At 54.8% G+C, this 26,192-nt stretch overlaps 1 protein-coding gene and 1 long non-coding RNA gene across 2 annotated transcripts; both read left to right on the forward strand.

Moving 5' to 3' along the window:
- The first annotated feature begins 2,639 nt into the window (after positions 1 to 2,639).
- LOC106967324 (uncharacterized) lies at positions 2,640 to 9,597 on the forward strand. The gene is made up of 3 exons (XR_001428925.3): positions 2,640 to 4,203; positions 8,292 to 8,464; positions 9,287 to 9,597. It is a non-coding gene; the product is annotated as an uncharacterized LOC106967324 (long non-coding RNA).
- Positions 9,598 to 9,821: 224 nt separating this feature from the next.
- On the forward strand, positions 9,822 to 26,192 carry PNPLA3 (patatin like phospholipase domain containing 3). The gene is made up of 9 exons (XM_027070514.2): positions 9,822 to 10,144; positions 12,748 to 12,980; positions 14,594 to 14,659; positions 16,943 to 17,152; positions 18,017 to 18,077; positions 20,414 to 20,629; positions 22,247 to 22,379; positions 23,350 to 23,455; positions 23,882 to 26,192. The coding sequence occupies exons 1-9, from the start codon at positions 9,958 to 9,960 to the stop codon at positions 23,927 to 23,929; spliced, it is 1,260 nt and encodes a 419-aa protein (XP_026926315.2). The 5' UTR covers positions 9,822 to 9,957; the 3' UTR covers positions 23,930 to 26,192.

Here is a 26,192-nt window from a genome sequence, read left to right on the forward strand (position 1 = left end):
CCGGTGCCAAGGCCACTGGGCGTCGAGGGTGGTGGACTGTCCTGGTAAGCAAGACAGGCTGGCGTGGGGTCAGTGAGGACGAGGCGGGGACCAGAGAAGATGCTCCTCGCGCATTCATTTCTCAGAGTCACTGAGCCCCCTCCGCCTGCGCCAGGGCCGGTGCTGGGAACTCGGGACAGAGATGTAGACCAGCCCACCCGGGTCCCCTGCCTCCAGGGGACGAGCCAGGCAAGTAACATGTGTGGATTCAAATCCATGAAAATGTCACTTCCTCCGGGAAGCCCTCCCCGATCCCCCTTCCTCCTCCCTAACTTAGGTGGCCCTTCTCCAGCGAAGAGGGGATCAGACTGCCTGGGTTTTCCAGGCCTGGCCCCACCTCCTGCTGGCCAAGGGCAAGTCACTCAGCCTCTAAGCCTGTTTCCTCATCTGTGAAAGGGGGGGGTGGGGGTCAGAACATGGCTTCCCTCACCGGCTTATTGTGAGCGTGAAACAAAATCTGGGTACAAATCCTAGCACAGTGCCTGTCACAGAGCACGCTCTCGATGGCTATTAATATTAGTATTAACATCAGTACCGCCCCAAGGAGTGACTATTCCCCAGAGGGACGCGGTGAGGTGGCCCCAGCTCGCCAGAGGGCCACACCAGGCCCAGCCTGCAAATGTCCCAACGGGGAGGGGCAAAAATCCCAAGACAGCAAGGGGCTGGCCCCGAGTCCCAGGCTGCCTCTGGTTCTGCCGGGGTGGGGGCGGGGGGAGGCCCCAGGCCTGAGGTGAGCTGAACCCTCTGTTCCTGCACATCACAGAGCTTCTGTTTCGTATCAGGCTCGAGGGACAGACCTGGGCCGTGTGTCTTCAACATCTTGGGGTCACAGACCCTTTAAGAGTTTGGTGGTGGTGGCCGTGGTCCTTAGCGATCCTCAGCCACCACCCCGCAGGTCTACCCCCGATGCCACGCCCAGGACACTGGGTTCTCTCTCAGTGGGCATCCTCCTTGCTCCTCACCCCTGCTTCCAGACTGTCTCTCCTCCTTCATCCCTCCAATCCCCCGTGTTCGACTCACGTGCCCACTTCACGGTTCATACCCGAGCCTGCTGCTGCTGCCCCTGGATGGTCTCGTGCCCCTGGATGGACCCTCTCGGGCCGCCCTTCCTGGGGACCACGGCATCCACGTTCCAGGCTCCCGGGCCCTAGAGTTCCGTAGATGGTCTTGCCCTCCACCCCGTCGTCATACCCTCACGTGACCACCTCTGCTGACTGCTCATCCCCCGGGGGACCCCGTTAGCATCCTCCCGTCCAAGGACCCCCACCCGTTCCTCTGCAAGCCGCGTCCCCCCTCAGGGGAGCCGCAGCCGCATCGAGACCCCCAGGTCACTGACCCCGCTGCAGCTTTGCCGCCCCCCACATCCCCTTTCTGGCTCTCACATCCCTCTTCCCCCAGCTTACATTCTGTGGCCCACCCGTTCAAAGATACACGGAGGCAGATTAAAAACTGTAAGAGTTTATCTGAGCAAATGGACGTGAACCGGGGCGTGTCACACATGAAGTGGTTGGGAGCCAGGGACAGGACTTTCTAGAGGGGACAGAAGCACAGCAAGGACTTTATTGCCTGGCTGTAACTAGGGCATTGGGCTAATTTGGGAAAGCCTGGTGGGCTGTTTGTGATGGATCGTCCTTAGGTTTTGGTTTCTTCTTTTTTTTTTATACATATTTTTATTTTTTATTTTATTTTATTTCATTTTGTTTCCTTTCCTTTCACTCTTTCTTTCCTTCTTTCTTTTCTGCGAGAGAATGGGCACAAGTGAGCGAGGGGCGGGGGGTGGGGGGAGAGAGAGAATCCCATGCAGGCTCCGCACTGTCAGCACGGTGCTCGAACTCACCCAGCTCGGGGCTTGAACTCACGAACCATGAGATCATGAGCCGAAGTTGGATGCTAAACCCACTGAGTTGCCCAGGTGCCCAGGGGTTTTGGCTTCTCAACCTTGAGGCGCTACAGGCAGGACTGCTAAGACTTGAGGAGCCACCTCAGTCTGACGGCCTCCGTGTTTAGTGAGCTTGACACACCGGGTGCCCCTTTCCTTACAAACACCTTCAGCCCTCCTCCCTCTCTCCCTCTGTCACGCCACCTGTAAAATTCCCAACCCTCTCCAGGAGTTCTACGCTTTCACAAGAGTGGGTGGAAGCTGCTGGAGAAGAAAGCACAATCCCGAGGCCCCCTTTCAATGGACGGCCCTGGAGCTCGCGGGCTCAGGCCCTACACAGCCTTGCGAGCTTTGCAAGAACCTCTCCAGAAACCTCTCCGTTCCCGCCCGTATGCGCCTTCCTCGCCATCCACTCTCACCCAGTGACCTCATCGTCACAGAGACTATGTGCAATCCCGTCTCATGTTGACAATCCCCTGGGCCACACTTGGGCCCAATCCAAAGGGCCCGTCCAAAGTCAATGGCCTCTGGAAAGCTTCTTCCTCCCACTGGGTCCTTTTCTCCAAGAACCTGCCCAGCAACGTCCTCCTCATCTTCTGTACAATGCAGCCCTCTCTCCTTGACCGTTCTCGCCTGCATAAAAAACACCAGCTTTTTATTTTATTTTTTATTATTTAAAAAAAGTTTTTAATGTTTATTCTTGAGAGAGAGGAGAGAGAGACAGATTGCGAGCAGGGGAGGGACAGAGAGAGAGGGGGACACAGTATCCAAAGTAGGCTCCAGGCTCCGAGCTGTCAGCACAGAGCCTGACGTGGGGCTGGAACCCATGAACAGGGACATCATGACCTGGGCCAAAGTCAGACGCTTAACCGACTGAGCCTCCCAGGCGCCCCCAACACCAGCTCTTTCAAAAAGCCCCTCTTGACTGCCCTCCCTCCCTCCTTCTCCACTCCAGCTTCTTCAAGGAGCTGACTCCGCCAGCTGTCCCCACGCTTTCCTCCCCCACCGTCCCCAACCGGTTTTTGTCCCGTGTGCCAAGGCCACCTCCACGGTTCTTCTCTGTGACACCTGCTCTCTAGGCTGTCTCTCTCTTCCCTCCAGCACCTCCCCCCATGTGGGCCTGCCCTGTTTCTCTATTACCCCTCCTGGACGGTCTCCTCTGGTGTCCGGGCTCTAACTACCACCTCTATACCCCAACCCCCCCGAAATCGTGTTAACCTGATATCTGCGTTGGGCTGTCCAGCAGGCTCGCGGGGCTCAGAGAGCTCAGCGCGCCAGACGCGGGACCCCCATTTGCCCTTCTGGATTCGCCTCCATCCACCAGCCAGGTCCACTCTTCTCTGCTGCCCAAGTAGCCCACCCACCCCTCCGTCGCCAGCTCCGGCCCCCTCGTGCAAGCACCCCCTGAATAGCTGCCCGTGACTGGCCCCACCTCTTCCGGGGCCCCTGCCCTGCAGGTGGCCGGCAACCCACCCCCACGGCCACCCCTTCTCAGAGGAAGGTTTTTCAACACGTGAGATGAAATTCGTGGAATCACAAAGGAAACCACTTGGTTTTGAATCCAGTCATCAAAATCTGTTTTAATCGTGGCTATGAGAGCAGATGTGCTTCTTTGTCCGTGCATTAAATAAGCTCTCACACCTGGGGTCTTCTCAGACACCAGGATTTCAAACCCACAAGTGTAAATATCATCTCAGATCCACAACTGCAATGCAATAAAAAAGATCGGTGACTTCCGTTAGGAACAAAGTCGCGGGTGATTCTATTTTTTTTAATTTGATTTTTTAAATGTTTATTTGTTTTTGAGAGAGAGAGAGAGAGAAAGAGAGAGAGAGAGAGACAGTGTGAGTGGGGAAGGGGCAGAGAGAGAGGGAGACACAGAATCCAAAACAGGCTCCAGGCTCCGAGGTGTCAGCACAGAGCCCAACATGGGGCAGAAACTCACAAACCGTGACATCATTACCTGAGCCAAAGTTGGATGCTTCACCAACTGAGCCACCCAGGTGCCCCTAGTTTAATTTTTTAAATGTTTATTTTTGAGAGAGAGAGACACACAGAGTGCGAGCGCGGGGGGCACAGAAAGAGAGGGCAGGGGGTGGGGGGGGGGGCATAGAACCTGAAGCAGTCTCCAGGAGGGGCTTGAACTCACTTGAACTGAACTCACTTGAACTCCAGGAGGGGACTTGAACTGACACAGGGCTTGAACTCACGGACCGTGAGATCATGACCTGGCAGAAGTTGGACGCTTCACCGACCAAACCACCCAGGCGCCCCTAAAGTTGCAGGTAATTCTAATAACACTACTGTGGTTTGTTCCCTACATTTGCGTGTGAAGGAAATACTACATTGCAGTTAGACGCAGTGAAAATGAAAAGGTACTTCTTTCCCGTCCAAGTTCACCAGCCTGCCGAATTCCGCTAGGTGGCTCTCCCTGCTTTGTAAATAAGATTGCCACTCCCCTGCCTAAACCCTCAGCTTCTCTGTTGCAGCAGGTATCACATGGGGACTCCTACTGGTCCCCTAGATTCCGCCTCCTCCTCTCCTTATCTTCCTGTCTCCCTGCTTTGGAGACCTTTTGCCTGGTCTTAAACTTGCAACTTCGCTTACCCAATTCACCTGTCTCCCTCTGGCTGGCTCCCTCCCTCCCCTTGTCACAAGGCTCTTGCTTCTGATCCCATCTGTTCTGAGGGTACCCACACTCCAAGAAGGCTTCCCTGGCTCTCCCTCCCCGCCCCCCTGCAGCTAACAGTGTCTCGCCCCCCAGCCAGCGGCCCTCTGCCACGTCCTCTTGCGTTAAGAAGAAATAACAAGCTCGAAATGGAGTCACTTGTGCTAAGCCCAGATCATCAAACAAAGACTTCATACCTGAGCTAATTTCAATTTCAGCCTCTCCCAGGAATATAGCCCTCAACCAGTTAACCCAGCATTACCTGCTCAGCAGTAGTGAGGTGATCTGCCCATTTGACAGGTTCCACTCCCCTTAAACGGGCCCAGAAACAATGCATTCTTTGGAAACCATTTCCTTTATCTGCCCCCTGCTGCCTTTAAAAACCTTCTATCTGTGGGGCGCCTGGGTGGCTCAGTCGGTTAAGCGTTAAGCCTCCGACTTCAGCTCAGGTCATGATCTCGCGGTCCGTGAGTTCGAGCCCCGCGTCGGGCTCTGCGATGACAGCTCAGAGCCTGGAGCCTGCTTTGCATTCTGGGTCTCCCTCTCTCTCTGCCCCTCCCCCACTCATGCTTGCTCGCTCTCTGTCAAAAATAAATAAACATTAAAAAAATGAAAAAAAAACCCTCCTATCTGCTCCCTATGGCGTGTTGTTTCTGTTCGAGGACCCCAGTGCGAGTGAGCCCCGTTTACCCAGAGTGATCTCCTGCCTCTGAGACCCCAACCTTGCACCCCCCCCCCCCCTCCCCAGTGTCTCCTGGGATCACCTGGCACTCAAATCCTGGTCTCTGGGTCGGCTTCCGGAAGAATCCGTCTAAGACCACACCTAGGCTACTAACGAATAGTGAAGAAAACGTGGAGGTCTGTGAAGGTGGTTAAACTTGGAGGAGCGTCCGTGTGTAGCCAGGACAAGGGAAAGGAGGGCGCTTTAGCGTTCATTCCCTCATTCGTTCACTTACTCATTCACTCAATAGACACCGCGAGGGGCTGGCTGGGGAGGCCAGGCTGTGTGCACAGCATCATCTCTGGCAGGCGGGCAATGCTGGTCGGCAGCTACGAAGCCTCTGTGTGTGGCAGGGAACGTCCGTCTGACTTCCCCACGGCTCAGTGACTAGACCTTTGGCGTCGCCCAGGTCTCCCAGAGCCGATTCCATGCCCTCCCAACACGGCCATCGGGGACTGTCCTATTCCCCAGGAGCCAGGACAATTGGGGGAATGCATGGATGACACAGGACTTCCCGGATCCCGTTCTGGGGACAGGGACACACCTGAAAATTATGTCATCCCTGAGGACCAGGGTTGAAGAGTGGGGTCCTGGGACCGGGATGGAGCAAGAGAGGTGTTTACTGGAGATGCGGGAGGGAATCATGTGAATGCATGCGCATACACGGAATGTACCGAAGGCAGGAGAAATCTCTTCTTCAGTTCCCGACTGGGACAGATTTGTGAGAGAAGCATAGTTATGCATTAATATAAGTAATGTGACACAGGAGGCTTCATCTAGAAATGAAGACCCAAAGGCACTTGGGTGGCTCCGTCGGTTAAGCATCTGACTTTGGCTCAGGTCATGATCTCACGGCTCTTGGGTTCAAGCCCCGCATTGGGCTCTGCGATCACAGTGTGGAGCCTGCTTCGGATCCTCTGTCTCCCTCTCTCTGCCCCTCCCCTGCCTGTTCTCTCTCTCTCTCAAAAATAAATAAACATTAAAAAACAACAACAAAGAAATGAATACCCAAAGGAAGGGTTCAACCTGAGTGTTTTAATGCTCAGTTTAACGAAGAGTGGAAAGTCGTGGAAAAATATGGGAGGACAAAGGGTAAGAGGTAAGTGTTGTGAACACGGCTGGAAACTTAGCAGGGCCCATTGGCTCAGATTCCTCTGTCCCCGAATCGTTGCAGACAAGCAGGCTCCTCTCCTCCGGGCATAGGGGAAGCCACCTCCCACGTGAGGGTCTGAGACCCGCTTCAGGGTGGGTCAGAGTCCCCGTAGCTGCCATTTCTCAGATTCCTTCAGCTGAAAATATTCACTACGCCAAGAAGCTATATTCTGGGGGGGTGTGTTCTGAACCCCATCGATACGTACAATGGACACTATTCGGCTTTAAAGAGGAAGGAGATTCTGACACCTGCGTCATTGAAACTTGAGGACATGGTGTTCAGCGAAATAAGCCCGTCACAAATGGGCAGATGCTGTGTGATTCTGCTTCTTTGAGGTCCCTTGGGTATCAAATCCACAGAGACAGAAAATGAAATGGTGGGTGCCAGGGGCTGTGGGGAATGGAAGAGGGAAATGTTTAATGGGGCCAGAGTTTCTGTTCTAGGAGATGAAAAAGTCCTGAAACGGACAGTGGTGTTGGCTGCATACATTGTGAAGGTACTTAGTGCCACTGAGCTGTTAAAAAGTATTAAGGGGCGCCTGGGCAGTTCAGTCGGCTGAACATCCGACCAGCTCAGGTCATGATCTCACAGTTCATGGGGTGGAACCCTGCGCTGGGCTTTGTGCTGACAGTTCTGAGCTTGCTTCGGATTCTGTCTCCCTCTCTCTCGGCTCCTTCCCTGCTCTTGTGCGCATGCGCTCGCTCTCTCTCTCTCTCTCTCTCTCTCAAAAATAAACATGAAAAATGTATTAAAATGGTCAATTTTATGCTTGGTACATTTCACTACAAAGCTAAAGAAGGAGGCGTTGGAGGAGGAGGAGGGGAAGGAGAAAAGTGTGAATTTCAGCCAAAGCTCAGGAGGCTGAGCCCAGGGTGGGGGCTGAGGGAGGTGAAGGGAGGCTGACGCTGGGCTGATCAGGGGAACGCCTTCCCTGAGGCCACCGGTGGCGGTTAGAAAATGCTGAGCAAGGAATATGGAGGCAGAAGGGTCAGAAGCAAGTCAGGGGCACCAAGGGGAGCACAGAAAAAGGATCAGGACACCTGGTAGGTTGATAGAGAAGCCAAACCCTCAGGCTCAGTCCCCGGATGTTGGGGTTTCTTAACTGGGTGAAGGATGCCTGCTCTCATTTTGCCCAGCCCTGCAGGAGGAGGTGAAGGGACTGAGCGAGCACCGTCAGAGCAGACAACTCTGCGCTTTTGGTTCTATGGAGGAAAGAACCCCCAGGGTCCACAGAACCCACCTGCTCCCCTTCACGGAGTTTCGGTGAAGTACAGCCAGTCTTCGTTATTCACAGTGGTTCTATCGCTGTGAATTATGCTTATGCTTAATCAGTGACCCCTGAATTGTTCCTATAGGAGATACAGGGTTGAGTTCCTATGTGCCTCTGGTCGTTAACACTTTTGCCAACCCATCAATACAGAACCTTTAAGTTACGCGTGTTTTCCGTTTAAAAACAGAAGTATAGGGGCGCCTGGGTGGCTCAGTCGGTTAAGTGTCCGACTTCAGCTCAGGTCACGATCTCACGGTCTGTGAGTTCGAGCCCTGCGTCAGGCTCTGGGCTGATGGCTCAGAGCCTGGAGCCTGCTTCCGATTCTGTGTCTCCCTCTCTCTCTGCCCCTCCCCCATTCATGCTCTGTCTCTCTCTGTCCCCAAAATAAATAAACATTAAAAAAAAAAATAAAAAAAAATAAAAAAATAAAAACAGAAGTATATATTATATAGAAATATATATGTATCTAGATGACTCATTAATATTGAACTCAGAGCCACCACCAGCACTGTAACCTGTGCCTGGACGAATCGTATCTAATGCGGGTATTTTCTCTGCAAGGCACGCACAGCCTTCTCGGACTCGGGAACACCAGACAGCCCTTCAGCATCATGTGTGGAGCCATTTTAGATAGCAATATCAGCAACAAAAAGCACAAAAATGTGAAATCCATCCATGAATCAGCAGGCCACAAGAAGAACACCTGTTTACAACAGAGGAGTTGAAACAAGAAGGTTGGACATCGCCCTGTCTGACCCCAGCTGGGAAGGAGCACATTGTGCAATTCCCTGCCCTGTTCCCAGCTCCCCACTCCCACGGGCACAGGCTCAGCAAAGCAGGGGATGTCTCGGGCTCAGGAAGGTTTGTGGGTGGGGAGGTCATGCACAGTCCACATGTCCAGGCGCTTCACAAGTGGTATTTTGATATTTTTTTCACGTTTATTTATTTTTGAGAGAGAGAGAGAGACAGAGAGAGACAGAGCAGGAGCCGGGTAGGGGCAGAGACAGAGGGAGACACAGAATCCCAAGCAGGCTCCGGGCTCTGAGCTGTCAGCACAGAGCCCGATGCGGGGCTTGAACCCACAAACCGTGAGATCATGACCTGAGCCAAAGTCCCATGCTTAACTGGCTGAGCCACCCAGGCGCCCCCACGAGTGACATCTTGAATCCTGACAGGAAGCCTGTCATTTTCAGATGAGGACACTGAGGCACAGAAAGGGAGGGGTGACCTGATTCCAAAGCCCACACTCCTTGTACTCCACGCCCCCGTCTGTAGAGAAGGGAGGAGGTTTCTCTGTCCACATCGACAGGGAAGTAGGATGGCCCGGGAGACCCAGACTTCTGGCTCCGGACAGATGCCTAACCTCCCTGCACAGGCTGCTGTGGAAATGCTCTGTGCAGGGCACAAGGGTCAGGGGGCATTTTTGGCACTTCCTAAAGATGCCCGCAAACTCCCTCCCCAGCACCGGTTATCCCCAACTTCAACTTATCCATGACACGGTGGAACGGAAACCTCATGTCAGTATCACTCAACGAAAAATCTCTACCACTTGCCAGGAAGTGAAGGCATCACACAAAAAACAAGCAAGCAAACAAACAAAAACGGCAGGAAAATCAAGCAAAGACCTTCCACTCTGTTGAGATGTTGGTGCCTGCTGGAGGTTCGAGGTCCCGTGTGAAAAGGGAAAAGATAGTATCACAGGATCCCAAGGAGCTAAGAGGGCAACTGCTACTTGTCGCTGACTTAAGGGATGGGAAGGAACGGGGAAAGGGAGCGGTTTCTCTCCAGGACGTGCAGGGCCACTTGGGGATGGAAAATTTCCCTCCTCCGCAGACCTGGGGGCAAGGTCCTCTTCTCTTCTCCGTCCCCGCCCCCGGCCCTGCCTCCCGAGCCGAGACCCAGGAGCACCCCCTCCCCCTCCCCTCCCCCTCCCCCTCCCCTCCCCCTCCCCCCTTCCCCCCTACGCCCTCCCCTCTCCCCCCTCTCCCTCCTCCCCCCTCCCCCCTCCCCTAGAGCTCTGGCGGCCCCTCATTTGCATGGCCCGAGGGGGCGGGGCTGCCGGGCTGACGTCACGCAGGGACTGCTTGAGCCGCGGCGTGGAGGCCGCCCCGGGAGCGCGCGCGGGCGCCGGCGGTGCAGGGCGGACCGCGGCCCCGGACCTGGACGGCCGTCCGCGGCGCGCGCGGACCCGAGAGCCCCCGCGCGGGGCCCCCGGAGCGCCGCCGCTATGTACGACCCCAGGCGCGACTGGAGCCTGTCCTTCTCGGGCTGCGGCTTCCTGGGCGTCTACCACATCGGGGTGACAAGCTGCCTGAGCGAGCGCGCCCCGCACCTCCTCCGCGACGCGCGCATGTTTTTCGGCTCCTCGGCCGGGGCGCTGCACTGCGTCACTTTCCTCGCTGGGATCCCCCTAGGTATGTCCCGGGCCGCCGCCGCGGCTCCGCGCGGGGACGGGTCGCGGGGCGCCCGGTGGAGCTGACAATGGACGCGGACACCGCGGGGTGCATCCCCGGGGCCCCTGCCCGGACAGAGGCTTCCTCCGAAGTGTCCTCTCGCCCTGCGCCGGCGGGTGGCTCACTCGCCAGCCTGGGAGGGGGACGCGCCTGGGGTTGGCTGCCGTGGGCGTGGGAACCCCGAGCGCATCCCCACCCCAACCCCGCCCTGGCGCCCGGGCTTGCGGGAAGCCCTTCGCCCCGGCACTGAGAGTGGGCTCATCTGGAGCGACGCGGAGGAGGGAGCAGGACCGGGGATGGGGCGTCGAGGGTGAAGCTGGCCCCTATGGTCCCCATCAGCTCACAAAGCTTTGGGCGATTTGCCCTGGGTCCGGAGCAGGGCGGGCCTGCCCCCAGGAGCAGGGCGTTGGCCTCTGACCCGTGGGTGGGTGGGTGGGTGGGGGGAGCCTTCTTCGCTCTGGTGACTACAGGGATTGGGGACATCCCCCCCTCCGTCCCACCTCCTGGGGGCTGGATAGCCTTTCACGGGGAGGACAACCCTCCAGAGTTTTCCTGGGCAGGTTTGCTGATTTGAGGTTAAAGGGACAAGGCCGGGTGGGGCGCATGTTGTGTGTGTGTGTGTGTGTGTGTGTGTGTGTGTGTGTGTATTGGGGGAGTGCTAGATATCGTTCCTAGGGGCTGGGGTAGATCCCTGGACATCCCCCATGCCATCCTTCCACCCACCCCACCCTGCTCAGTGCCGCTGGAAATGAGGTCCTGTGCATTTGAATCTTGTGCTAATGAAACATCTATGTATGTGGGTAGTTGTGGGAGGGACAGATGTAGAGCTTGTGCCCAGCTGGGCCAAACTAGGGTGTGGCCTAGGGTTCTGAGCCAGGGGACAGGACCTGGGACTGGTGGCAGCTAGAGCTGTTGGCACCCAGAGATCCCCAGACCGGAAGACCGTGCACCTCACTGGCCCCTGCTCAACTTCCTTAGCAGTTTATTCTTTGCCTTTCCCGGGAATGGGGACTGTTAGACTCCACCAGCAGGGAATGACTTTGATCCCGGTGACCAAGAATCCCCTGCAATTAGATAGGATCAGTGAGCAGGCCTTGGGCTGACTGGGAGGTGGGGATTAGGAGAGAGGCCCCAGCTGGCTTCTCCACTGACAGGGAGGGGAGCAAAGGGCAGGAATTGTGGCCTCAGGGAGGATTCGTGTGGCCGCATAGCCAGTCGGCACACTCTGGGCTTCGGGAGTGATAAAAGACGGCCTTTGTGTGTCAAGGTGGCCTGTGCTGACTCTAGTATAGAGAGGGTTCCTAACTGGCAGAGGACAGGTGCAGTCCTGGTCTGTGCCCTGTAGAACAGGGGGAGGCTTGGGGACCACCAGATCCTTGGAAAGTGGGGTCTGGAGGTTTGGGCAGGAGCCCTGCTTTAACCTCCTGTCTCATTTGGGGACCACTGAGGAAAGTTTCCTAGGGCTGCAACTTGGAAAGAGTTCCCGTGAGTGCTTCTAAGCCAGGTGCTTGGCAGGAAGGGCAGGCAGAATGTGCCAGCTGTGTGCAACTTTGCCCCTTCCACCTGGGCTCCGTGGGGCCACACGTGTCGGGAGAGTTGAGCTGAGGTCAGAGGTGGGCCAAGACGGGCTGGCTTATGTCTGTCCTTCCGCATCTCAGGATTTATGACCCAGGGGTCAGGGTGGGGACTCGTGGTCCTGCCACGCCAGCGCCGTGCAAATCAGCCAGAGTGGTCCAGGCCGCTGAGTGAGGTTGGACGGAGCACGAGTGTGGCCCATGTCCACTGGACAGCGGTAATCCTGGTGTCAGAGCCTGAAGATTAAATCTAGTCCTTTACGAGGAGCCTTCTCTGGGTTAAGTACCTTACAGATGGTAGTGTATCTAATCCCCTCTGTCCCCAAAGTGAAAACGTGCACAATCTGGACGGAGAGAGGCAGTGAAGCGACTTTCTGAGGTCGCTCGGCTAGTAGGAGCTGGAGGCAGGCTTCGCACTGGGGCCCCAGCCTGCACTCATTCTCTGCTTCCTGCAGTGTTAGGTAGGTCCTTTGTGCTGATGCTCCCTTCCTGAGGAGTTCCCGCTTCGGGCTTTGGGGGCGTGTAGGTGAGAGCGAGCTCCCCTGGGCCTCTGGGGGCCTGTTCCCGCGGCGGGAACCTGGGCCCGCAGTGTCCAATAGAAAGACAGTGCAGCTGCGTGTGCTGTTTCACATTTTCCCAGCCACCGAGCTGAAAAAAAGCGAAAGATACAATTGAAATGAAAATGTCATTCATCCTAATACAGCCAGCCTATCATTTTCGTTTTCACAGCTAATCGATATAAAAACATTATTAATGACATATCTTATTAGATTTTTTTTTTTTTTTGTACGAAGACTTTGAACTCAGGTGCGTCGTTTATACATCTCGGATTGGACTGAGCCGCGTCGGAAGGGCTCCGTAGCCGCCTGTGGCTGCCGTGTTCGTGCAGGACTGGAAAACAGTTGGCAGCTTCCTTGCCGCCTGGTTTCTGGTCACTGCCATCTCCACGGGGCACCATCCTTTGTATATTTGTGTCTTGCCGCCCCCCAGACAAGATTGTGCGTGTGCTCATGGGCCTCGTCTATGCTGCCAGGAGACGGAACATCGGCATCTTCCATCCGTCCTTCCGTGCGACTAGCTACATTCGAGAACATCTCCACAGACACCTGCCAGCCAACGTCCACACGCTCGTCTCTGGCAGAATGTGCGTCTCACTCACCAGAGTGTCTGATGGGGAAAGTGTGCTGGTGTCTGATTTTCAGTCCAAAGACGAAGTTGTGGATGTAAGCAGTTTGCTTACACGGGGGATTGTCCAGTAAGAAAAGCGATTTCACTTTGGCTGCAACCCAGAGAGGGCTGTCTTGGGCAACTGGCCTCGTTTCTTAAGACGCAGGGGAACTGGATTAGGGGGGATGCTGGTTGGCTTCCTGCCCCCATGGTGATGTTAACTGGGTGTGCCTCCGGTGGTCTGGTCCTAGCATAGGTGAACCTTGGATGCCCGCAGTCAGTTTCAGTTTCAAATACTACCTGCCCCCCTTCAAGACGTGGCTCGTGACCACGTCTTCCAAGGATCCCGATCCCCATGATGTGTGTTCTGCGATGAGCACATGTGGAGTAAGGTCCCACGAGGGTGGGATTACTCGCCTCTGGCCTAAGGGTCTAGCTCGGAGAAGATCACTTACTGTATCAAAATCCTGTTTATTTATTTATTTTTCTTTTCTTTATTAAAAAAAATTTTTTTTAATGTTTATTTATGTTTTGAGAGAGACAGAGACAGAATGCGAGTGGGTTAGAGGCAGAGAGAGAGGGAGACACAGAATCCAAAGCAGGCTCCAGGCTCTGAGTTGTCAGCACAGAGCCTGGCGCAGGGCTTGAACTCACGAGCTGTGAGATCGTGACCTGAGCCGGAGTCGGTCGCTCAGCCGACTGAGCCACCCAGGCGCCCCTGTTTATTTTTCTCTTAAATGTTTATTTATTTTTGAGAGAGACAGAGACAAAGCATGAGCAGGGGAGGGGAGGGGCAGAGAGAGAGGGAGACACAGAACCCGAAGCAGGTTCCAGGCTCTGAGCCGTCAGCACAGAGCCCGACGTGGGGCTCGAACCCATGAACTCTGTGAGATCGTGACCTTAGCTGAAGTCGGATGCTTCACTGACTGAGCCACCCAGGCGCCCCTCAAAATCCCATTTAATTTGGCTGATGCCTTTTACCAGAGTTACTCGGACTATATTGCACTTAATATGCCCCATAGGAGCCAGCAGCCTGGCACGTGTAACCAGTAGCATCTCAGCAGCCAGGATCAACCTCTGTTTAGCCTTGTTTCCAGAAGCCTTGTCTAGATAGCCAGCAGTGGCCCGTGCTCGCAGGAGCCGGGTTCTCTCAGGGGGTCGGTCCTGCTTCCCGCCGCATGGCTCCATGCTCCTCAGTGTGCTGGTTGGACCCCCAGCATCGGCAGCACCTAGAAGCCTGTTCAGATGGTAGGTTCTCGGGTGCCTCCAGCCTGCTACGTCAGAATCCTGGGGTAGGCCGTGGAGCGTGTGGGCGGCATGCTTGCCACGTGATTCTAAGGAAGGTCAGCATTTGCAAAGCCCCTGTCTGGTGTCTTCCCTGTCAGTCAGCGACGCTGGGTCCCGTCTGCGAGGGCCCCGTACGGCTCTCTCCCGTGGGGAAAGGGACAGGAAGTTGATACCCACAGTGTTTTAGGAGCTTCTCCTTAGGCCTGAAATACAAGCGTGAGGGTTTGTTTGTTACCCATTCAGCTCGTTCATGCAAGCACCCCATCTCCAAAGAGCATTCTAGGCTTGCTTCTCTGTCCATTTGAAGAAGGCTCATGCTGGCCCAGGGGAATCGAAGACAGGCTGTTCTGGCCTGTAATTTCACTTCCTTTTGTCTCCTCAGGCCTTGGTTTGTTCCTCCTTCATCCCTTTCTACTGTGGCCTAATGCCTCCTTCCTTCAGAGGCGTGGTGAGTCTGCTTTGGTTTCGTTTTTTTTTTTTTTTTTTTTTTTAGTGTTTATTTGTTTTTGAGAGGGAGACAGAGCATGAGCAGGGGAGGGGCAGAGAGAGGGGGAGACACAGATTCCAAAGGAGCTCCAGGCTCTGAGCTGCCAGCACAGAGCCCGACACGGGGCTCGAACTCATGGACCGTGAGATCATGACCTGAACTGAAGTCAGACGCTTAAGCGACTGAGCCTCCCGGGCACCCCGAGTCTGCTTTTATTTGTTTATTTATTTTTTAATGTTTATTTATTTTTGAGACAGAGAGAGACACAGCATGAACGGGGGAGGGTCAGAGAGAGAGGGAGACACAGAATCCGAAGCAGGTTCCAGGCTCTGAGCTGTCAGCACAGAGCCCCACGTGGGGCTCGAACTCACGGACCGTGAGATCATGACCTGAACTGAAGTCAGACACTTAAGCGACTGAGCCTCCCAGGCGCCCCGAGTCTGCTTTTAAACTAACTGCACAGCTCCTGCCTGCAGAGCACTTGCTTCAGGCAGCCTGGGACCCGTCCCCAAATGCAGAGTCTTTTGCTCTCTTGGCCTTTCAGACAGAGGTTCCCTAGCCATAGCCCCCTTCTAGGTGGCCCGGGGAAACAAAACCACCTTCATGTAGAATTAATTATCTGGCTACCTGGAAGGTAAGCTGATTCACTTAATCTTTGCCAGAGCACCAAGGATAGGTCCCCGGTGCCCTGGTTAAAGTATCAGATGCTTAAGGGTCTGTTACTTGCTTAAGGTAGTGCTTTATTCTCAGGGCTTGAGGGTTTCAGCCCACCGTGGGTCCGATTCTGCCCTTTGCGGCCCATGACTTTGGGCAGAAGCTGCCAACAGGGCTTGGATTTGGTTCCATTCCACAAGTATGTGCTTTGGCCCATTGCTGAGCCCTACTTGGGATGGGGATACACAGGCCGAGCTGTCTGTTCTGCAGGCATATATGTGGTTTTTTTTTAACTATTTTTTTAATGTTTATTTATTTTTGAGAGAGACAGAGAGAGAGAGAGAGAGAGACAGAGCACAAGTGGGGGAGGGGCAGAGAGAGAGGGAGACACAGAATCTGAAACAGGCTCCAGGCTCTGAGCTGTCAGCACAGAGCCCGACGCGGGGCTCGAACTCACGGACCGTGAGATCATGACCTGAGCCGAAGTCGGACGCTTAACCGACCAAGCCACCCAGGCGCCCCAATACGTTAGTTTTTTTAATGTGTATTTATTTTTGAGAGAGAGACAGAGTGCAAGTGGGGGAGGGGCAGAGAGAGAGGGAGACACACAATCTGAAGCAGGCTCCAGGCCCCGAGCCGTCAGCACAGGGCCTGAGGCAGGGCTTGAACTCACAAACCGTGAGATCATGACCTGAGCCGAAGTCTGCCCTCAACTGACTGAGCGCCACGGGTGCCCCTAAGGCGAGCATCTCTTCATGCCTAAGATGTGGCTGAGCATGGGCCGTTCTCTGCACTCGTTTAGGCCTCGGGAAGGATTGGCTGGGCGTCTTCCGGCTGTGGTATTTGAAGGCCTTCCTCTGTGGGCACAGACAGCTGAGCTGTGATGGCCTTGGATTTGGGAATCATTCTAGACTTCACTTTGATGGGTGCAGACTTTGTCCAAATTGTACCAAAACCTGCCTGTGCCAGCCTAAAGTTGTGGGAGGATATGGATGTAGGGAAATTGATGCCCACAGTAGCTGATCCCAGATGCCACTAGGCCGTGGATACAAAAAATGTTTTTCTGGCTGCCTTGATCCCAGGTTCACGGCCATTTAGGTCTCCAAAGCTCCTCAAGGTGCTCGTTCTGATTTTCCAAGCAGCAAGAGGGGTCTGGAATCTAACCCATGACCTCTGTCACTTTCACGGCAGGGTCTACATCATACTCTGTCTCCAGCGCACACAGAGCTCCTGCCCAAACAGATCCCTTTCATGCAAATTATATGGGCACACCTAGAGGTGGCCTCCTGGGCTTCAGACTTGGCCAGCACGATGTGGGCTGGGCTCCAGCCTCTGTCCGCCTCATGGCCAGGCACTTTTTGTGCGGTGCACAAACTACACAACAGGATATAGCAATCCTGAGTGCCAGCCTAGAGCCTGGCCTGGCATAGAAATGTTCAATGAGGATTTGTTGACGGAAAGTTTCCAGAACCTTGTCTTCTCACCATACCAGCCTGAGGCTCTGAGAGGCCTCTCCCCACAATCTGAAATACACATAAAACACCAGCCCGGAGTTTCTGACGCTGCGTCCTTTTTTCTTCCCCATAAAAGCGATACGTGGATGGAGGAATAACTAACAACATCCCCTTCTTTGATTCCAAAACGACCATCACCGTGTCCCCCTTCTTTGGGGAGTATGATATCTGCCCTAAAGTCAAGTCCACAAACTTTCTTCACGTGGAATTAACCAAGCTCAGTTTGCGCCTCTGCCCGGAGAATGTCTACCTTCTAATACGAGCGTTATTTCCTCCAGATCTCAAGGTGAGTTGGGGGCTGTGTGTTTTGGGGGTGCAGCTCTTCTCTGCTTCCCCATTTGCCGGGATGTCTACCAATGGCTCTTGCCACAAACGGAATCAGATCCCTCCCCTCCCCTCCCTGCTCCCCCCCCCCCAGTGAAAAGGAACTCAGGGAAGAGTGTCCGTCCTGGGAGCTCAGTGCTGCCCCACTCTGACCACTGGAATCACCTGGGAAGATTTAAACAGCCCTGTAGCTCAGATCCCACCTCCAAGGGGCTCTGATTCTTATCTCCAAGTGTGGTCAAGAACCACACCACATTTGGTGGTTTCATCTTTCTCGATTGTTGTAGGAGGTTTCTCCTCCCTAATATTCAAACAAACAAACAAAAAACAAAAACAGAAAACCAAAGCGTAAAACGTCTAAACCCTGGACACGAATGGTGCTCTGGGGAGAAGGAAGGCTGTGTGTAGGCTGTTGTGTGGACAGTGTGTGTTCCAGGCGACAAGGGGAGGCTGGACCTTGGTTTGCATGTGTGGTTTGTATTCGGAGGAGTAGAGACGGCTGCCGTTAACTGTCCCAGTGACAGCTGGAACGGGCCCCGGTATTTGTTAGGGTGGAGGCTGGTCTTGGGATGGAGGGGGCCCAGAGAAACCAGCCCCCGTCATGCTGGGCCACCAGCAAAGGCTCCACGGAGGGGATGTCCTCTGAGCCCAGCCTTGCATGAAAGTGGAACTTGTGCTTTTTCAGAGCACGGAGCCCTTTGTCCAGCGTCTCTGGGGCTGTGCTGGGCCATTGAGCAGCTCGGAGTGGGGAGGGTTCTTCCGTTTGTCTCGGGAGCCTTCGGAACGGCCCCCTCCACTGCAGTGACCTTACTCGATGTGTTGCCAGGTGCTTGGAGAGATATGCCTTCGCGGGTATTTAGACGCCACCAGATTCTTGGAAGAGAATGGTATGTATGGGCGAGGTGGGGGGCAGACGTGTCCTTCTAACAAGCTTTTCGTTAGCAGTCAGCAGCTGGAGGTTGAGGTTAGGTAGAAACTCAGGGCTGAGGGTCTTCACTTCGCAACTTGCTTACCCCGCATGTTAGCGCTGTGAGAGAGGAAATCTTTGTCCCATTTTATAAAGGGGGAGATGGATGTGAGCCAGGGGCCACACTGCACTCACTGAGCGGCAGGGCTGGGGCCGGGACACTGGGTGTCACAGTTCCAGGGCTCTCTCCTTCCTTAGTGGCACCTGTCTGAACAGCAAAAGCCGTTCTGTTCATTTTTCTTTTCTGCTCGAACTATTTTGAACGTTTCGGTAAACAAGAGAGGAAGTTAAGCAAGGTGTCCGGCCCTGAGCCCCAAGTTGTCTCCAGCCAGGTGTGGGTCACACCCACAAGGTCAGCTGACGTCCTTTGTGGGACAGGTTCCTGCCTTTGGGTCATCTGGCTGGTCTGGGCTATGGGAGTTGGGCTCTCACAATATTAGATGTGTTTGGAGCTATTTTTCTTGAATACTAAACGTTGGTTCCTGGGACGCCTGGGTGGCTCAGTCAGTTGAGCATCCGACTTCGGCTCAGGCCGTGATCTCACAGTTGGCGAGTTGGAGCCCAGCGTCAGGCTCACCACTGGCAGTGCAGAGCCGCCTTCGGGTCCTCAGTTCCTCTGTCTCCCTCTCTCTCTGCCTTTGCCCCGCTTGCGCCCTCTTTAAAAAAATAAAAATAATAAAAGTACGTATGTTTTCCGCATGGCTTCTCAGAATTAGTCTTTGGCCAAGACCAAGGAGAAGTCATGGTTAAAAGGACACACACGTATCTGTCCACTCAGAAAGCGTTGACTATATACCTTCTAGGTGCCAAGCTATTGGCTCTGTGCCAGGGATGCCACAGTGAATAGGCAGATGTGGCCCCTGCCCTCCTAGAGCTTAGTCTGGTGGTCAGATAAGTAAACGAAGGATGACGTGTGCCGAGTGCCCTGATAGGAAGATACAGGATGCCGTAGGATCACGCAGGAGGGATCTGCATGGCCTGGGGGAAGGCATGGCTTCAGGAAGATGTCAATCATGTTGCAACTCTGGGATGGATGGGAGCGTCCTACGCACGGGGGACACGAACAGGAGGCTTGCAGACCACAGAGAGCATGGTTGGTTGGAGGATGGGAAGAAGGTGCACGTAGCTGGAGTGGCAGGGGGTGGGGGACGCTGAGAGGTGGGCAGAGGGGGGGAGGGGCAGGGCTGGACCTGGCTGACTCCTGACGCCTGCAGCCGTAGGGAGCCACTGAGGGCTGCTGAAGCAGGAGTGAGGGGGGTCAGCAGAGGGCTTTGGCTGCAGGTGGAGAGGGCAAGATGCTGGTCTCTGGGGGACTGGCGAGGCCCGAGGGGACAGGGCTCAAAGATGACCAGTTAGAGATTCAGGAAGGGGAAGAATCTGGAACGAAGTCCCGGGTCCTGGCTTTAGCAGCCCGGGCAGGGGATGCTCTGTCCCCCGGTTCAGGGCTCTCAGGAGGGGGAGGGAACGTGTTCTTTGGGAAGGGTGGCCTGCTCCTTGCGGGCCGGGTGGGTGTGCAGTGCCCCAGGGACATTTTTGGCCACTTGTGCTGGAGGCAGTTGATGTCAGGGCCCAAAGTGCTGGAGAGCCGTCTGGGCTGGGGACGGAAGTTGGAGGGAACCTGGGAATCGGTGACAGCAGCAGACCCCTTAGGGTCGCACTCAGGTGATTCAGTGACTTTCCTAACTCGCTGACTTTGGACAAACCACCTCCCTCCCAGGGCCTCTGTTTCTCCATCTGTAGCAAAGGGAGTTTGGATTAAGAATGCCCAGGTTGGAGTCTTGGTAATTCCAAAGCCTGGCATTTGCAGCTTCTGTGCTGGGTTTGAGTCTAAAGATCTAAGTGGGGCCCTCAGCCAGGCTGGCCCAGGTAGGGGTTGTCCTCTGGGAACAGATTATTATGAAGTTCCTAACTCAGGGCCCGCGACACAGGCTTAGCCGGTGGTTCAGTCGTTACACGTTAATTAGAATTCCCATTTTACCTTCATGCCCCCTCGTGTGGCTGTGGAGCCCACACAGCTAGTGGGTGATCAAGCCAGAGCCAGCCAAACTCACATCTCTCTGGCTTCAAAGTCCCACCCTTCTTTCTCCCTGGCAGGGAACGCCTGCCCTCGTGGATCCCCGCCTCGCCTCGTAGTTGGCTGGCAACAGGCCCTACGGCCCGTGGCTTTGCCCCCACGTCGTTCTGTGGGTGGGTGTGTGAGCAGTGACCCCGGCCGCCCAAGTTCACCTGGTGCCTGGTTTCCCGCACCCTTGGTAGGCATCTGCAGCGGGCCTCGGCCGGGCCCGAGTTTATCTCCAGAAGAGTGGGGCTTCCTCGTGCCCTCCTCGGAACACACGAGGCCGGGGTCTCCCCCGAGGGCGGCTGCCTGGGGGACGAAGATGGAGGGAGACGAGCTGCTGGACCACCTGCGTGTCAGCATCCTGCCCTGGGACGAGAGCATCCTGGAGACCCTGCCGCCCAGGCTCACCACAGGTGCCGGCAGCTCGGGGGGCGGGGATGGCAGGCGGTGTCGTTTCCCGTGACAGCGACCCAAGGGGCTTCTTTCCTGTGTGTTGTGGAGGAAGGTGACCCGGCCCTGCAGGAGATGGAGAGGGCGGGGTGTGGGGGCCCCGCTCCAGGTGCAGGCCCATCACCCGCCTCGGGCACCTTGCTCAGTCTCTCTTCCCGTGGGGTCATGGCCAGAGGGAAGCTGACTCCAGCTGTTTTGAGTACCAGGCACACTGGATTTCCGGGGCCCACGGGGGTGGGTCTGTTGTTTCAGAACCGTTCTTTGCCTGCCCACCCGTCTCAAAGCCTTCTTTCTTGAGGATCCCCCGCCCCGGTGTTTCCCTGCCTCCCCAACAATGTTGAATCTCCATTGGGCGGTGATATTTTAAGTTTTTTTAATGTTTTTATTTATTTTTGAGACAGAGACAGAGCATGAGTGGGGGAAGGGCAGAGAGAGAGGGAGACACAGAACCCAAAGCAGGCTCCAGGCTCCCAGCTGTCAGCACAGACCCTGACACGGGGCTCGAGCTCACAGACTGTGAGATCGTGACCTGAGCTGAAGTCGGACGCCCAACCGACTGAGCCACCCAGGTACCCCAAGTGGTGATCTATTTTTATCACATCATCAACTATTAGGTGGACAGGAGTGCCCAAGCCAGCTTCAGATCAGGCACTTGGGGAAATTCAAAGACGGACTGTACATCATCCCTTGCCCCAAGGCACCAACACCCCTACTGTGATAACCGTACAAGCCAGCAGCTGCCTGGGTTAATGTGATCTGAGGTGTCAGGAGGTCATTACAAAAGGGTGACAGCAGGTGGCTTAGTAGGTTAAGTGCCTGACTCTTGCTTTTAGCTCGGGTTATGATCTTGTGGTTTCAGGAGTTCTGGGATCTCCACCGGCAGCACGGAGCCTGCTTGGGATTTTTTCTCTCTCCGTCTCTCTCTCCCTCCCCCACCCGTACCATTTCTGTGTCTCTCAAAATAAATAAACAAATTCAAACAAACAAAAAAAAAGGAGGGGAGGGGTAGCAGGCCAGAGGGTTCCAGGCAGAAGGAAGCAGAGTGCGGCTGTAGGTCCAAAGAAAAGTTCATAAAGTCGATGGGGTATTTGGGAAGTTTGTGTATCCCACCAAAACTAGCTATTGTTAAAAATGTTTTAATGCTTATTTATTTTTGAGAGAGAGAGAGAGAGACAGACAGACAAAGTGTGAACAGGGGAGGGGCAGAGAGAGGGGGAGACACAGAATCCGAAGCAGGCTCCAGGCTCCAAGCTGCCAGCACAGAGCCCGAAGAAGGACTCGAACCCATGAACTGTGAGGTCATGACCTGAGCCGAAGTCGGACGCTCAACCGACTGAGCCACCCAGGCACCCCGAAAAATGGTTCTCATTTAAAAGAGAGTTGTTCGTTGGGAACCCTTTGTCCTGTGGGCTATCGAAGGGCTCTTCTGGGCTTACTCCCCGTTGGATCTCATTTGTGAATGCGTGTGATTCTTTGTATGCCAGGATTTATGTATTTCACAGAAATTCCAAGCACTAGCTGGACAAGGTGGTTTGGTGTTCACACTGGTGGGAGGCACGCCTCCAAATTGTATTTTTCAGCTCTGAGTGAAGCAATTAAAAGCCAGCAGAGATGCGTGAGCAGGATTTGCAACTCCTTGCCAGTTAAGATCTTGTCCTTTGCGATGCTGCCTTGTACGTTGCCCGTGGAATCTGCCGTTGCTGTGGTCCAGAGGTGAGCGTTTTTGTGTGGCTTTGTGCCTTCCTCCCTGGTTGGCTGCAGATGGGGAGAATCCACGTGAGCGTCTTCCCCCGTGGCCTGGCTCCTGGTAGAGCGGGATGGAGCTCCCTGTCTGTAAGGAGCACCCCGAAAGGTGCCTCACTTTTCTCGATGAAGAGCCCCCCTCTTTTCTCGATGCTTTTCTCGTTTGCTCCCTCTTGTAGGTCTGCGCTTTTCATTTGGGGATTTTATTCATGGTGTGTCGGGAGGGCATGAGGCAGACTCTTGAATTCAGGGTATTTGTGTCACGTCTGCTTTCTTCAGATTCACGTTGGCGTTTACGGTCTTTTTAGGGGGGTTGGTCGGCATGGCCTTCCGTCCACCTTTTAGAGGCCAGACCACCCTTCAGAATCCAGCTCAGTCCTCTTGTCCTTGGTGAACCTGTCCAGATCCCTTCCCCGCTCTACTGAATTAGCCGTCTGCTCCCCGACACCTCTGCCCTGGGGTTGGGTCTGATCAGGCGTTTACAAAGCCCACCACACGGGTCCTTTTGGTGACCTGGGCGTCAGGGGTCGGGGGAGTCTGCTGGGCTCGAACACAACCCTGGGCTACCTTGGCTACGAGATTCTCTGCGTAAGCTACAGCGGGCACCTTGCCCCAAGGGGGAAGCCTGGCAAACCAGGCCCTTTTTCTTTTATTTCCACGTGTACCCCTTGAGCTTTCTGGAGCCCAGAAAGCAAGCCCAGAGTGACCTAACTTTGCTCTGGGGCTTTTACGTCGGTTTGTCTTTGGTTGACCGTCCCTAATCCACCTTCTGGGATTGATCAGATTAGAATTAGAGGAGTGCCTCTGGCGGTTTACCTGGACAAAGGGCATGGTGGTAAGATACCCGCCTTCCGTTTTGGTTTTGTGTTTGTTTGGGCTTGTTTTCATGCGGCTACGTGTGTGTGTGTTTTGTGTCTGTGTCTTGTTTTTATCCCTGCAGACTGGTGACGTGGCTTCCAGATATTCCTGAGGACATCCGGTGGCTACAGTGGATCACCTTGCACACGTGTTCTCGAGTGGTGACGCATCTCTTCCCCACGCGCCAGGTAGATGATTTGGTTGTGGGTGTGTGGGTCTGGCAGGCACCCCTTTCATCTGGAAGTGGGGGTGTGTGTGCCTAGTCACGTAGATTCTCGTCGGACCTCAGACTTGCCGGTCAGAAGGAGGAGGCCCGGGGATGGCACGCGGTGCAGGCTGGTGGGTGAGCTGGTCTGTGTGAGGAAACTGATGGGCTCTGTTGTGCCCGTGGGCATCCAGTGGGAAGTGTCCAGGTGGCTGGGAGGGCCACAGGCTTAGAATCCCAGGATGGTGACATCACCCCAGCATGGAAGTGTGGGGGACGCCGTGGCTTTGGACACCACCACCCGGAGGCGCCCAGAGCGTGCACGGTGGGGCGCTCAGCTTTGGCTGGTGGTGTCCCTCCATCCTTGCCGAGACTGAAGACCTGAGTTAGTGTCCTTCATGTGTTTCAGACCCCAGGTACCGGCAAGCAGCCAGCGGCCTTCCCCCGGGGAACATGAGGGCGTTTCTAGCCTCCTGGCTCCCTAGCGGACCTGCACACCTGTGGACGTCCAGGGGCCAAGCCACTCAGCAGCGCCACCCTCCTGTCCGGCCTGGCCTTTTGGGGCTGGGGTTGGGCAAGACCCCTACTTCCCTACCCTCCGAGGGCAGACGAGTTTCTGAGTCATTTGAGGAGACGAGTTTAGGACGTCCTCTCATAGATGCTAGGCCTTTCTGATCTTTGCCTGGGTACTTGCACGCTGGTGTCTAATGCTCCAGTGTCTGTGACGCGTGGGGTCCTGCCTCTGTGCCGAATTTACAGATTGTTGAAACCAAAAGCGATGTACTGTGTTTACGAAAAGCCAGGCTCAGGCTAAGCTACTTTAGGGTGTGTGTGTGGTGGTCGGGAGCATAAGGAAGTCTGATATGTAAGTGCCTGTGTGTGTCAGCTCATCTGGCTGGGAAAAGGCAACGGGAAGCCCGGTGGGGAGGGGCGTTGCCAACTCCGTCTTGTAGCCCTCCCAGCGCAGGGTTCCTCACACAGCCGGTGTCGTGACAGGTGGTGGGAGGCTTGTGCCTGGGGGCTGGGCTGCCCGTTGTGCAGTCTTGGGGGCTGCAAGGAAGAGAAACGTGATCCCATCTCCCATAGAGGAGGTGGTCAGTGGGGGGTGGGGTGGGGGGGGCAGCCTTCTCCAGGGAGGGCGCTGCTGGTCATGGCCATTAAAAGGCAGTAACTGACTTAAGTTTTAGAACACTTTTTTGCCCTAGCCTAAATATGTGATAAGAGTTTTGCATAAAATATACAGGAATCTTATTATCTGTTGCATTATAGGTTATGTGAATCAGTGAGGTGTTAGCAAGCCTTAGGAAAAATCCGGTGCACAGATAGGCATCCCGGGCCCCCAGGCAGGAGCCCAGCACAACAGAAGGGGCTTGTGGTCTGCGCCCCTTTTTCCTCAATGGCCCCTTCCCGCTTCTGTACCCCCAGAGCCTTAACAGAGACAAAGAGACAGGGACCTACCTTCTCCCCAGGTGTGGTTTGTCAGCAAGGACAGAGTAATGTGACTCAAGGTGAAACGTGCTGTTTCCATTTATGCATTCGAGTGGAACAGAAAAGACACTGATCAGCTCAAAATCCTCAGCATCAGCTCACAAAGCTGCAGCCGTCACCTATACTGTGTAAGCATGTTGCAGCTGAAGAACCAGCAGGTTCAGACAGAGCACTTCCTTGCAAACACATCCCCTTGAAAAGAGAATGTGGTTCTAGGAACAGCCTCTGTGTGAGCCTTGAGCTGCCAGGAGATTGGGACCTCCCAGGCAGGCTCCTTGTGAACATTCGTGGCCACCGCCCAGCGCACAGAACCCCGCTTGTGGCTCCTTGCTGGGTCCTTGTGTCTCCAGGATGTGGGCACCAAGGCTCCTGTTCTGAGAGCGCTTTGCCCCCTAAGTGAGGCAAGGGCTCGTGAGCGGTAGGTTCTCCCCACCTCTTGAGCCCCAGAGCAAGGCACTGTCCCCCTTGCTGAGCTGGCCTGGGGGTAGGAGAGGCCGGGTCCACACCCACCTGGGCAATTTGGAGCATACCCTCGCGCCTTGCCCTGAGCCCCCGATTCTCAAGTTTCCTGATCACCGCAACTGTTAACGGCTGGTAGAATGACATGCAACTTATTTTCTTACTACTTTTGGAAATGGTTCAACCTCCTGAAAATGAACACGTGTTTTATCATTTTTAGAAAATGTGTGCTAAGACAAAGAAGGATAATACTCTTTTAGAAATGGCCAAGGCTCCACTCACCACCTGTGCCTTAAATGCCACCCCACTCGCACCCCCCACAGGCCCTCACCTCTCCGGCACTGCTGAGGGTTCTTCTCAGCGCGGAAACACATTCTCAAGTTCCTACCACCTTAGCAAACGAACCCCTTCCTCCTTATGGTACGTTTGTGCTCTGGAATTTTCCACTGTCAGGAATCATCACTGTGTAGTCTACTGAATGCCAGGGAGCCACAGTCTTTATTTGGGGAACAGATAATGAAACTTGGTGCAGAGCATGAACCTAGTCTTGGTTTAACCATGACAACAGCAACAACAACAACAAAAGGTGTGCATGTGGGTCTATGGAGAAAAGGCTGAAAGCATCTTCACCAGAAGCACTGACGGTAGTGATCATTATGCTGTTATCTGTAATCGTAGTTTATTTGTTGCACTTGGGTTTTGCAAATTTCTATGGTAAATACTTATCACTTCCACTGGAAAAGATCTCCTAATAAATGTGATGTTGAAACGTT

This window comes from Acinonyx jubatus, chromosome B4 (genome assembly GCF_027475565.1).
Source record: "Acinonyx jubatus isolate Ajub_Pintada_27869175 chromosome B4, VMU_Ajub_asm_v1.0, whole genome shotgun sequence".
In the NCBI taxonomy this organism is placed as follows: domain Eukaryota; kingdom Metazoa; phylum Chordata; class Mammalia; order Carnivora; family Felidae; genus Acinonyx; species Acinonyx jubatus.

What these genes read in the sequence shown, in the direction of transcription:
- PNPLA3 (XM_027070514.2), top strand. Translation starts at nt 9,958, where the DNA reads ATGTACGACCCCAGGCGCGACTGGAGCCTGTCCTTCTCGGGCTGCGGC. An exon ending in CAGATTCTTGGAAGAGAATG is followed by an intron (nt 18,078 to 20,413) that starts GTATGTATGGGC and finishes CACCCTTGGTAG; the next exon opens with GCATCTGCAGCGGGCCTCGG. An exon ending in GCCGTTGCTGTGGTCCAGAG is followed by an intron (nt 22,380 to 23,349) that starts GTGAGCGTTTTT and finishes TTATCCCTGCAG; the next exon opens with ACTGGTGACGTGGCTTCCAG.